The sequence below is a fragment of the Micropterus salmoides genome, unplaced genomic scaffold, assembly GCF_014851395.1.
Source record: "Micropterus salmoides isolate LMB-PRFRI ecotype aquatic unplaced genomic scaffold, ASM1485139v1 Ms_hic_scaffold_20, whole genome shotgun sequence".
Taxonomy (NCBI): Eukaryota; Metazoa; Chordata; class Actinopteri; order Centrarchiformes; family Centrarchidae; genus Micropterus; species Micropterus salmoides.
In genome coordinates, this window is record NW_024041151.1 from 31207604 (window position 1) to 31220420 (window position 12817).

At 40.6% G+C, this 12817-nt stretch overlaps 1 protein-coding gene across 1 annotated transcript; it reads left to right on the forward strand.

Annotated features, from left to right (window-relative positions):
- The first annotated feature begins 2190 nt into the window (after window positions 1–2190).
- LOC119915164 (major intrinsically disordered NOTCH2-binding receptor 1-like homolog) lies at window positions 2191–8081 on the forward strand. Its single transcript, XM_038734764.1, has 3 exons — window positions 2191–2390; window positions 4088–4336; window positions 7349–8081. The coding sequence occupies exons 1-3, from the start codon at window positions 2244–2246 to the stop codon at window positions 7544–7546; spliced, it is 594 nt and encodes a 197-aa protein (XP_038590692.1). The 5' UTR covers window positions 2191–2243; the 3' UTR covers window positions 7547–8081.
- The last annotated feature ends 4736 nt before the right edge of the window (window positions 8082–12817 follow it).

Consider the following 12817-nt stretch of genomic DNA (forward strand, 5'->3'; position numbering starts at 1 on the left):
CTCCCTACAGGCTGAGCTACTCCATGCTTACCGCTTCACCTCCACTCTCCTCCTGCTCTCTCTCTCCCTCTGCCATGTGACTTACTAACACATGCCTCCTCCTCTGCCTGGCAGTGGCCACGGCTCCCCTTTACTCCTTCAAGTGCCTGTGCCTGCTCTACGTCGGATACTGCAACTGATGCTGAAACTACTGCAGCCCCGGTAGCAAACATATATTGTTTTCGCGCATTTGGTAGCAGCCGTCTGAAGATTTTTTGGGGGGGCCGTAACACAAGAAACAGAGAGCCGAGGGGGTGGGGGCTAGTAAGAGATATGATTGAGGCGACCCTGTGTCAGTATAGAAAATTACCCAATGTAAGGGGACTCGCGGTTATCTACATATAAATGGCTCATGCTAAGGTAATAAAAACATAAAAACGGTTTATTATGTAAGGTCTTTATACACAACTGAAAACATAGTTATGGATATTATATTGTATTTCTGTCACTAGATCCTCAGAAATATTCCACACTGGACCTTTTAATGATTAAAAACAAAAGTATTCAGTGCAGAAAAATGGTCTCTGTTACAGTTTTTGTCGATTGCTTAGACACATTTCTTGAAATTATGCCTCTTTTTATCAAAACTCGAAACACAAATCCACAACTTCTCAGCTAATTCCCCAAACATCCTAGGGGGAAATGAAGCTCTCCACTCAAAACCATTCAATCTTGCTGAAAGATTTTTTCTTTGCCCCCAGACATAACACACAAGCCCTCAAAAACACACACACACACACACACACACACACACACACACACTACAACACAGTCTTACAAGCTGGTGGGATAAATTCAAAACAATACTACAAAAAATGGTTATTAGTAATGTTGCTTGTGGTTCTCCCCCTCAAAAACTTTTCACATGATGGACATAACAAAAGAAATTACAAATGCACATATTTTATTCCTTAGTGTACTGTACAGTTCAACACACCAAACAACAAATTATTCTGCCCCAGCATCCTGTCTTTGGTCTGGGACAGGCCAGAGATTCTCGTTCTCCACCTCCTCCTCCTTTCCCTCCTCCTCCCTACTCCTCTTCCCTCTACCTCCTCCACCTTCTTCTCCACCTCCTCCCTCCTCCTCCTCCAGCTCCTACTGTTTCTCTTCCTTCACCTCCTCCTCATCTTCCTCCTCCTCCTCTCTGGTGTCCTTTGAGTCTTCCTTCAGATTTCTCTGGATCCATTTCTCCAAATCTGAATGAACTGACTCTGGCCCTTTTATCTAATGAAGGTTCTGATTGGTGTGTTATCAATTTTGACTGTTTGTGTTTCCACCTGGGTAGGTGTGTGCTAACTGAGGTCAACCTGTGCTGACTTAAGTGAACAATATTGAATATTAGTGCTTTCTCAATGACCACATGGTGTAGGCAATGACAAATGAAGGGATTTGTGTGTAGAGTTTAGGGAAATGGGTGTGCTTTTAGAAAAATGGAATTGAGAGAAACTGTAATACAAGGAAGGACAATCAATAACAATAACAACTGGATTCCGTTGAAGAAAAGTCTTCAAGTATTTTCAGCCAATTCCAGTAGCTACTGACTTTAACTTTTCTTGGATAATTATGACCTTGATGACTGAGGTACTTCACAGACGTCCCTGTTAATGTTATACAGTAAAATATTATAGCATTAGAGTATAATTTCACATGCATCCTTGTGTAAGCAGCATTTTACTGTTGTAGCTGGTTGAGTGTGGAGCTAATTTTAATTATTTTATATAAGGTTGTTCCTAATCATTATTTTTTATTATGGATTAACCTCCTGATAATATTCTCTTTTTTCAGTACCTTTTCTTCAACAAAATAAATATCTTAATAGAAAAATCAAGTGCTAATTCGTTCGTGATTCAAATGAATGAAATCAAACATTCATTGAACATTTCTCATTATTACTGAGGAAAATTATATTGTGATAGTTGTTTTATTGCCCAGCCCTAATTAAAAATCAATTGATGACTTTGCAGATTACGTAAACTAAAGCACCAGATCTCCACTTCTCTCTTTCTCTCTCTCTCTCTCCTCTGACACTGTTCTCAGCATCGGGCTCTTAATGGTCAGGTTGGGTTACACACACCTGCAAGTGATACAGGCTCATAAATAAATTGCTCTTCATAAATTATTACAGAGCTTGCAAGATGTAGTGAGCATGTGCACCCAGCCAGACTGCCGGCAGGTAATGCAGTCAGTGAGAGAGAGCCAGGATGGACATCTCTGTTCTGCCAAACAACAACCACCCAGAGAAGTTCCTCCAACTGGACGTTGGGATGCTGCCGGCAACACACGGCATGTTCCAGGTCGGGGCAGTCATGACCAGTCAGAGACATTGGCAGAACAGGGTCTACTCCCAGGTATGGACAATGTCAAAGCTACTCTCAGGGCAGACGTTGCTCGGGAGGTAGAGTGAATGTAGTGCTTTAAGTGGTCGGAAGACTAGAGAAGTACAGCTTATTTACCATCCATTCCTTTTTACTCTATGTTCATTTCTGTGCATTTAGTCTGCGTGAATGATCTTCCAGCAAAGATCATCTTCATAATCTGGAGCCGTGAGGAGATCGTGGCTTGAAACAGGAGAACAGGACAGTGCAGCATTCAGTATTTATCAGAAACCATGGGACATGAGTATAACTAATGTTTGATTGAGAATCCTGACGTTTTGTGAACAGGAAAGTAACAACAGAACAGCTGTTAGTCAAGGAAAATTACATATAAAGTTAAGTGAAATAAAGTTTATATAGTCTAAAATCAAAAGTTTCTTCTGTTGGGCTTTACATTCTGTCCGACATACCACACCATCTATCCTAAGCTGATGATACACGGGGCAACTTTTTGAGCAATGTTGCTGGGCAGTCTTGCTGGTGGCAAGTCTAACTATGTTTTGAACAGATAGTGGCGGTGCGGGGCGGGTGGCGGAGTGATGGGGGAAGGGGATTACGGTAGTAATCTTTACTCATTACCATTGACGGCAACATTGCTCTAAAAGTTGCTCTGTGTATCATCAGCTTTAGACTGTGGTAATTTCAGTAATTCAGCAAATTTGTTAGGGAATTTGCACAACTAAAGTATACTATTGAAGGAGGAATAAGCAGTTCTAATCCAAAACACGTCTTTTTGTTAAATTCAGTGAATCTGCAATGTTTGTCCTCAACCCTGGTTCTGTAAATGGGAAACAAACAAAGTGGCTCTCACCCCGCCACACAACACTATTCCAGTTAGTAACGTTAAATGACTCACTCACAGACGTTCAGGTACTTTCTAGTTCACCAAGACATGCTGTTGTTGTCATGTTTGCTCTTTTGCTGGCTCTGGGACCGTTTTCCCTCTCTACGTGTTAGCTTCATGTTGCAGCAGCAACTGTAACAGCTGTTTGCTGACCCACAACTTAGCAAATGTTAGTTTCAGTACTTGCTGTGTCATTCGCTCTCTATCATGGTATTTTTCATGGTGTTGGATTTCTCCAGAATTGCTTACCCCACCTTTAACTAAGGTCACTTTCACATCAGGGGCCCATATCACAAAGCATGTTCAATGTAGTCTGGCTCTCTTTGGGTTACCTGACCACTTTGCCTATCATCAGCAATCATGAAACTGACAAGTGTGCTTAAGGCAGAATTCTTAATCACAGCAACATCATCAGAACCATGAATTAAGTACTTAAAAAGTGATATAACAAGGTGAACAATATGATCACACAACTAGCATGTAAAAAGCTGTAGAGACCAGAAAGAAGAACTAAAGTAAGGCTGAGGTGTAATTGTGGGAATTATTGAATAATTCAGGGCATTTTCAACATTATAAATATGAGATACAGAGAGAAGTTATGCAAAAGATGAGGAGGGATGAGAAAAGATGAGTCAAAGAGAGTTCTCAAGCAGAAAAGAGGGCTTTTTCTTAAAGTAGAAATGTGCAATTATTTTTGAAATACATGGCCTATGGCTAAAGAAAACAAAAAAATGCTATAAGCTTACTGTCATCTACCCTATAGAAAGTGTTGAAAGCTTAAGCTGGATGTGGTGAGAACAAATCCCTGCCTCCTTGTTCTACACAGAGGGAGCAAAGGATAAATACTCAAAGCAGGTCTCCTCCATCCCCAGAGGGCACTCCTGTGGTGTTTGTGGACAGATACCTGGAGAAGCACATCACTCCAGTCACTCTGAAGTCCAACATTAAAAGGAACCCTCTGTACATGGACATAAGATCGATGGAAGCAGTGGACAACAAGAAGTCCAAGCCTTCCTGGACTGTCAAGGAGTATGACACGCAAACAATCCACAGCAACCTTGCCGATTATTTAAAGGTAATTTGTGAAGAGGAAGAGAGGCTGTGGATGATTGAGGATGAATGTGTGTTTGGGGGATGGATGGGTGCAGCTGGATAGACGAAGGGATACACTGTGTAGACTGTTAATTTGATTTCAGAATGTTAGGAACAAAGGTGCTACTCTGCCTTCATACACGCAAAACTGGTTATTATTGTAAGAGAGCCACTACTGAGGCACTGCTACATGGACTCAAGGCTGAATTAAGAACTGACCCCCAGGGACCGCAAACACTCCAGGTTCACCTCATGTCACTTATGATAATTAATTACTGGGTGGATTGTCAATAGGGGCCCAACAGTAAATGTTAGCCTCAGGCCCCCAAACTAAGTTAAGTTAATGGAGCCCCAGAAATGCAAATGTGATCAATCAGTCGATAAAATACATAGAATGAATAATTGTTATTATGCTATTTATTTATGTGTTTGCATAAAATAAATACAGTTATACAAATATGATCTGTACACAGACACTCACAAATATACAAAGACACTTTTACCAACATGTACTCAAAAATACATTAATTTAACGTAAAACAAAAGCTTGTGCGGGAGTGTTGTGTGAGGAAGCTAAAAGCTATTACAAAAACCTCTCTGAAAACCTAAAGATGAAGAATCAAAAATACAGAAGGGAAGCAAACATGTTTCTGTGTAGCAGGATATAAATGAATGACAGAATTGGTTTGGAAAAATATGAAGGAGAGGGGGGTAATAGTCAGAGAGATTAAAGTCATAAATGTGCGGGAAAAAAACTGAAATTATAAAGGCATAGATTTGCAAGGAACCACAATGCTTCACTTTGCAAGGTTGACTAAACCTTTTCACACCAATGATGCTGCCGCTGTCGTGCTAGGGTAATTACCCTCCGACAGGGAGTATACCCATGGCCACGGGAGCATGCATGCATTCAGTGAAGGAGGACCTACATTACTACGCTTCAATTTCACCTAAGTAAATTAAAAACATTTGAGGAGATCAAAGTGAGTATAAATGTGTTAAGCTCATCTGGCAATTTGGCCTCACATGTGTTGCTTTTGTAGCCTGTGACAGTCTGGGTTGCTTGCAACATATTTTTGGTGTTGAGGTCTGTCTTGATGTCTCCTCTTTGCCTCAGCGGGCTACGTCCACCTTATTTTTACAGTCTATGGACCGGACATTAGCCAAAAGTAGGCTGGGTAGTGGTATATACTTAGGTCCAAGCTGGGTTATCTTAGCTTTTATCGTGGCTCTCTTCCCCCTCTTCCTGGGGCGATCGCAGCGCTTGCAGTGCTCCAGTTCTCCAGCTGGACTGACTGGGTGGTTGGAAGATGCTGTGGGCAGTGATGATCTCAAGGTTGGCTGCACTTAACTTCCATGTGCTTAGTTTTTTGAGGATTCTGATTTAGTCTAATTGTGTGCTGTTTTTGTCACAGTTTGCCTCTCAGTCCCTTCCTGCAGCCTCACACTCATCCCCAGCCCTCTACATTTATTCTGTCTCTTGCCCCAACTCACCCGACCTACCGTCCTCAAGCTGTCCACCAGATGCCTGAACGAGGTGATTTACACCATTCAGTCCCTGGTGAACTATTGCACCTCCAGCATAGAGCACAAAGAGTTCTGACAATGGCACTCGGATAGAAATTTCCTCTAGGTACTAGTTGGAACTGCAGGGGAATTGACAACTGCTCTAGTCTGCTAGCATTCAGCCTCCTAGCCATAGTCATCTAACTGCAGCATGTTAGCCTCCAGCTTTTTACTCCGGTATATTTCGAATAGGTGCTATGTGTGTGACCCACCATCAGGGGATTTAAAAAGCAGCTAACTATTCAAAGAACAAGAAGGGTAGCAGCTTACAGCAGTTCTCCTGCGATTATTATTATTTACAAAGCAATGTTGTTTCGACCAATATCTATGTGTGATGACTCATATGTCGTCACACTAGACTAGCTAATGCTGTTGTGTTACATTATGCCAGCGTTGTTCAGTGACTGGGCTAACATTATGCAATTCAATGTAAAAAAGCATAGTTGTTCTAATGATGGGTCTTTTTTACAGCAGTATTATGGGTTTAAAAAGGACAACTGAGACTTAGATCACAACTGAGAATACCTCTGCAGCCCTCTCCTCAGCCTACTACTTCACCCACACATCCAGACCCACTTGCAGACAGGGTGCCACTGGTTTGTTAAGCTCCCCTGTTCTGGGTCCCCTCCACTTTTCTCTTTACCACAAGTCACTCCATTCTGTTATTGTTATTATTATTAGTCACTGCAAAGAACCTGGGTGTGACACAGGATGGCCAGCTTTCTTTTGCTGTCAACATTGTTGTGACAACCCAATCCTGCACTTTCATGTTCCACATGAATGGTCAGGAGGATCAAAATAAGATGGAGATTTCTGCAACTCGCTCCTGTCTGGTCTGCCTGAATTTGCTATCTGACCTCTACAGCTGATCAAGAATGCAGCAGCTCGGCTAGTCTTCAACCTACCCAAGTTCTCCCACACTACACCACTCTTCCAGCTGCTCGAATCTGATTGACACTAGTTCTTGCCTACTGTGCTGCGAATGCCTCAGGCCCATCCTACATCCAGTACATGGTCAAACCATATGGGGCTCAAATTTTCAAGAAAACTGTTACTAGTGAAAAATTATTTGAAAATATAGTAGCCATTCTGATTGATAATCCAAAAAGAAATTTCAGGCCATGCATATAACCTAGACCGGTCCTTGCTCTGGACACATCCTTGTCATTGGAAATGTGGAAACTAACTGCCATAAAAGTAAACTGTAAAGTAACTGTAAAGTAAAGTTTTAAATTACAGTTGATCACAGTTCAGTTGACTAATGGCTTTCCCAAACTTCAGTTTTGATTACGAGAATAAATGGAACAGGTAGGTTACAAAATAACACATATCAGTTAGTATAGGTATTACACAACAACAAAAAGCACAGGGCATATTTGTACATGGTGATGTTTCATAGTTAAGCCTATTTTCATTTTCTTTGCAGGAGGAAGAGAAGACTCCTAAAGATCTGGATTTTTGGCTCGAGGACCTATACACACCAGGCTTTGACTCTTTACTGAAGAAGAAAGAGGCAGAACACAGAAGAAAAAGACTTTGTATGATTCTTTCTGCAATTATTTTGTCTGTTTGTGCTGTACTTATTGTTATTATAGTGCCAGTTGTGGTTCTACAGAAGAAGAACTGATTGCTGAGAACATTTCAGGACCTCACCTCTTCGTAGGTGGTGGTCATATATTATTCTGTTTTTATTTTGACGGAGAACTACAAGAAAGTCAACAGTCATAATGAACATGTTTTGGCTGAAACTGCAGCAAACTCTCTAGGTACCATGAACATCCAGAGCAAATGTTAAGGCAACCTGTCAATTAGTTCCTGAAATATCTTGCTCTGCCCCACAGTGTTAGAAATTGACAGAAAAAAGGTTGCAGTTGAGGACAATTTAAACCTTAGAGGAACATCTTTCCACCATAAAATTCAACTCGTTATTCTGACTTCCATGTCAGTGAAAAATCTGTAAATCTACATTGAACATAGAGGGTGGAGCCTAGTTGGAAAAATTAGAGCCCTGCACAGGCCTCAAATGTGGGCGGGACATTCTACCAGAAGTGTACATTATCTGTCCTGGAATTGTTACAGTACATAAAACGTGTATAATCCAAAAATGTCTAAAACTGACTAGATGGTTGATTTCTGACAGTTGTTCGGTAAAGTAATTTGTCATGTATTAGGGTCTCAGATGTTTTTTCTTTAGCAAAAATACTTTTGAAAACTACAAATTCTGAAAATTGGACTGTCCAGAGCCAAATTTGAGTTACAGCTTTCATAGTTTTTTTATGATAAAAACTGTTAATTTAAAAAAACAACACAATTATTTAAAAAAAATTAGTTATCATTACCATCAATTGATTAAAAACATGACCATGTCACCTTGTTTTTGTGCCTCAAGTTCACATAAAACAGTATATAAAAAGTGTGCAATATGCCTATATATATTAAAATTCCTTGCTTGCATGCTAACAATTTTGCTGGTTGCCTATTAATAGGCTGAGCAATGGCAGTTAAAATGGCTGACCGTCAGGCCCAGTCTTGTGTGACAGGACGTGACCGCCCTTTGACACGGCCTTACAAATGAATGCCATTGTTCCTTTTTATTACCTTTACAATAAATAATATGTATTTAACACATGCCATACTAAAACATTATTTGAATAAATAGACATTACACTATAAATTTTAAGCTTTTTATGCTCATAGTTCAAGTTTTGAATGTGGTCCCTCTTTACCTACCGGTATGTAGCACTGCTTTTGAGATTGCACTTTGTTTATTGTATATACTGTAAATATATATATATTAGATTTGAATAATAATGACTAATAATTATGAGTACAACACTATGTTGATGATAGTGGACTTTGTGGGGCATAGCGATAAAACAATGAGCTAAGAGAAAAAGGACTCATAGCCTATAGCATAGCGGAACAGCAGAGTTCCGTGATAATTCTCTGAGGGTTTGTCAATATGAGTGATATATTTAACATTACACATGATAATTTGATCCAATATTATATATGTGTATAAATATTCATTAGTGCAGCTTTAATGTCTGCAAAGGAAAAAAATAAAATCTGATAGCTAGTCCAGAATACAAGACCCAGGACACTTGCAGGATCCAAATATACTTCACTTTGGCTTAGTGTTAAAACTTGTTTGATTAGGTTGACAAAACAATCTCACCTCAACATCCATTAAGTAGCTGTTCAGTTTAGTGCTTTTGATCATATGATCCTCATCAGCAAATTGATTTTGCCAGTTGTCAAAGAATTATGGTTCTCTCATTTAAATCTAAATGATAATTTTCATCCTTAATGTATCATTTTAATATCTTTAATTTTAAGGCAGCTGGTAAACCCTACAGTATTTGCTGATGAAGATCATGTGAAATGAATGAAAGCACAGTGGATCTAGTGGTAAACTGTTTTGTCAACTGTTTCAAGAAAGCCTTTTCTAAACTAAACTGAAAAACTACTATGCTATATCTATTGAATTAAAGATATCTTTGGTCTCAGTTGTCAGTCATTTTCTTATGACTTATATGTCATTATTATATGTCACTGGCTGAACATAACTGTTTTTTTTTACAAATATATGAGTGCCTGGTATTTATTCTGTGCTTTCCATTCACTACATTTGACCAAAACATTGCATATATTTCTTGAAGAAATTATAATACAATGTTAGATAGAATCAGGGAAATGTAATCAATAAGAAAATACTATTTGTGTCAAAATAATTCATTATAAAAACCATTCTAACATATACAAATTTGTCTGTGACAAATATTTAGGAGTGAAACGCTTTTAAAAATGTATTTTATTGAAGAATAAAAACATACTGAAATGGCACAATATGCGTTTCCCATAGTTTAAAGTGTCTTCCATATGACTCAATGTTCAGATTCAAGAATAACATCTATTTTTCTATGACATTTTTAGAAGTGGAATTGTATGTTTCTGGTAGACTATCCCAGGCCCTAGCCCGTGTCCAACAGCCTATCCAAATTTTCAGCTTTGTTTTTTATCTCCTCCCCATAACACAGCTTAGGTACCGTTGCAGTCCCCAATTTTTTATTAATTTAATTTATATTATTCATTTAATACTGTTTTTAATGGCAGTTGTTATATTAGGGGAGACCGGGTATGGTTGTAACACTTTTTGCTTCAGTAACTATAACTCACTGAATTGTTTAGCTAGAGTTCTCAAATGTTTATACAAAGCACCCACGTATACCAGCACTTCTATATTTTACTGTTTGGGGTACCGAGACTTTTTCTTGCACACAGGCACTTCTCAGCTGCCCATACACTTTTCGACCCTCTCCACCGGCAGAGAGTATGGAAAAGGTCGAGTGACAATACATATGGCAACATGTGAATGGGGAGTACTGGTCACAGTGCTGGAAAATTAATGTTGGTAACCCTGGAGTGCTGGCTTGGTGGGCCCAGACTGCATAGGGCAATATTAAAATCAAGAAAGTACCTAGTTTTATGTATCATGGATGGTTGAAACACTTTTTAAAGAAGTGTTACAACCCACCCCACCCAAGTGAGCCAATGTTTAGCTAGCTGTATTACCATAGTGGTTTGAAATTAGAAAGGAAAAAATGCATCACATGTTGCCTAAGAAACTATATTTCAATCATAAGTCAAACAATTCTATCTGTAGTGAGACCAAGTGGCTGTCACTGGTCTCACTAACTCCGTAGCCAGCCAGCTGAACAATCATCAATAAAGCCACAGGAGACACTGTGCCATTTGTGGAGTTTATCAATAAAGTTTGTGAAACTGAAACACATACAACAATACATATCAGTAACAGCGTTACAGTACAGTCAACAAAAGCTACTGTATATAGCTAAGTAGCTAAAAGGTGCTCAGGTATTCCCATTGCCACCTACACCAAAACATATCTGCCAGACTTTGGACTTGCTTCCACTCTTCTTTGAGAAGAGATTTGCTCCCAAATTTGCCTAGGGGTGGAGGTGCAGCTCCAGTCTTCTGAGGGAGAAGCATTGTTGGAGTATGGATAAGGGGCAATTCTGGGTCTGACGAAACTGGAATGAGAGGCCTGGCATTCATGACAACCGTAACTTCAACCATGAGTGTGGTCAGAACCTCATGAGTAAGGTGTGACTTGTGTTCCAGAAGCATGGCGCCAAGAATGCGAGCTATTCCAATCATCACCATTCAGCGCACATGTGCAGCTGCTCTCTTTCAGGTACTTTCAGGTACTCTCCAAACTGCGATTTGGTTCTTCGAGCTACAGCTCTCAACAGGCTCCAACAAAGTTCGTGCCACAGTCTGGCCGTATTTGTTTAGTCGGTCCTCTTACCCTCTGCGCAGCTTTCTGCAAGTGACACACTTGAAAAGTAAACTGCTTATTACTCTCTTTGCGCCAACCAGCAAAAATCCAGCAGCTCTGATAGCTCCTTCCGTGCTTCACAGCTTCATGATAGTGGTGCACAATCAAAGTTGCCACATGGTATCGCCCTGGGATGATGATAGGGTTCACTTCACCTGGCTCCAGCTTGGTCTGTATGATGCGACCCCCAACCCTCAAGAGTCCATTAGTATCAACAAAAGGGTGCAGTTTATGGAGGGGGCTCTTCAATGGGAGATTACACTCTGCTTTCAGGCTCTTTAGTTCTGCCATGTAAGGGCCCGTGTCCACCAAAGCGTTTTTTGCCAGCTGAAAACACCACCTGCTGTTCTTAAAATGCCTAGCTGGGAGCGCTGGGGTGCGTTTTAGAGGCGCAGTGTTTTTTTTCGAGACGCTGTGGTTGCTATGATACATAGTTTCCGTGGAGGTGATGTGTTGCAAGTAGGGTAGCCTACTTAATTTTAGTGAATGTAAAAATGTCACCACAAAGTATGTAGGCCTACTTGCTCTGGCCCTTGCTCTGCATGAAGAGAAAGCGGAAACATGAGCGCACAGACTGTCCGTACGCGGGTTCATGAGATTTTGCGGGCGAGGAAACACCTCGGCGAGTAGGCACATCGTTTCGTTCAAGATTGGATGTGCTCGGTGCAGTGTTTGTCCCACCCCTCCTCTACTGTGATTGGACAGCTGAGTAAAAAGTAACAGTGACGAGCGCAGCGTTTTTCCCAAAGTTGAACATTTTTCAACTCTTGGTGACCGGAATGCTCAGCGCTCAGCGCTCAGCGCGGAAAAGACGCTCAGCGCCTCGTAACGCTGTTAGCGTTCTTATCAGCTTGGAAAAATGTGAAAAATGTGAAAAATGCTCTCATTGGAATTAATTGAAAAAAAGACGCTGGCGTCAGAAAAAAACACTTTGGTGGACACGGGGCCTAAGCCTCATGTTGTGTACTCTTCAGCACAAAGATCTTGGCTTTCTCTAACTTCTCTCCAGATGGGCCGTTGCTGCAAATGTGCCATCCTTGGCAGTTACTTTCTGTGGAGCGACAGAAGGATGAGGCTATGTGGATAAGATGCGCTATTGCTCTGAGGAGAGTGTTGTACCTGGAGAAACGCTCCAAGCTTTTGGAGCTTGACTGGTTCTGAGAAACAGAGGTGAGGTTTACTGCTGCTACAGGATGTATCTCACAGTCAAAGGCAGGGTCAACGAGGCAGAGATGCTAACAAGTCTTTAAGCTAGAGTCCAAGTCAAGTCTCAAGTCTTTGAGCAAGAGTCCAAGTCAAGTCTCAAGTCTCTGAGCTAGAGTCCAAGTCAAGTCTCAAGTCTCTGAGCAAGAGTCCAAGTCAAGTCTCAAGTCTCTCGTGGTTATTACGAATGTTGTATCACCTGCTGCGTTCAATCCAGGTTGCTAATAAAACTTCATAGCTATAAGGAATACTGTTAACCTGTTTTTCATTAACAGAGCACAACCATATAGCCTAATGTACAATGCGTCTACAATTAATGACAGCTGATAAACT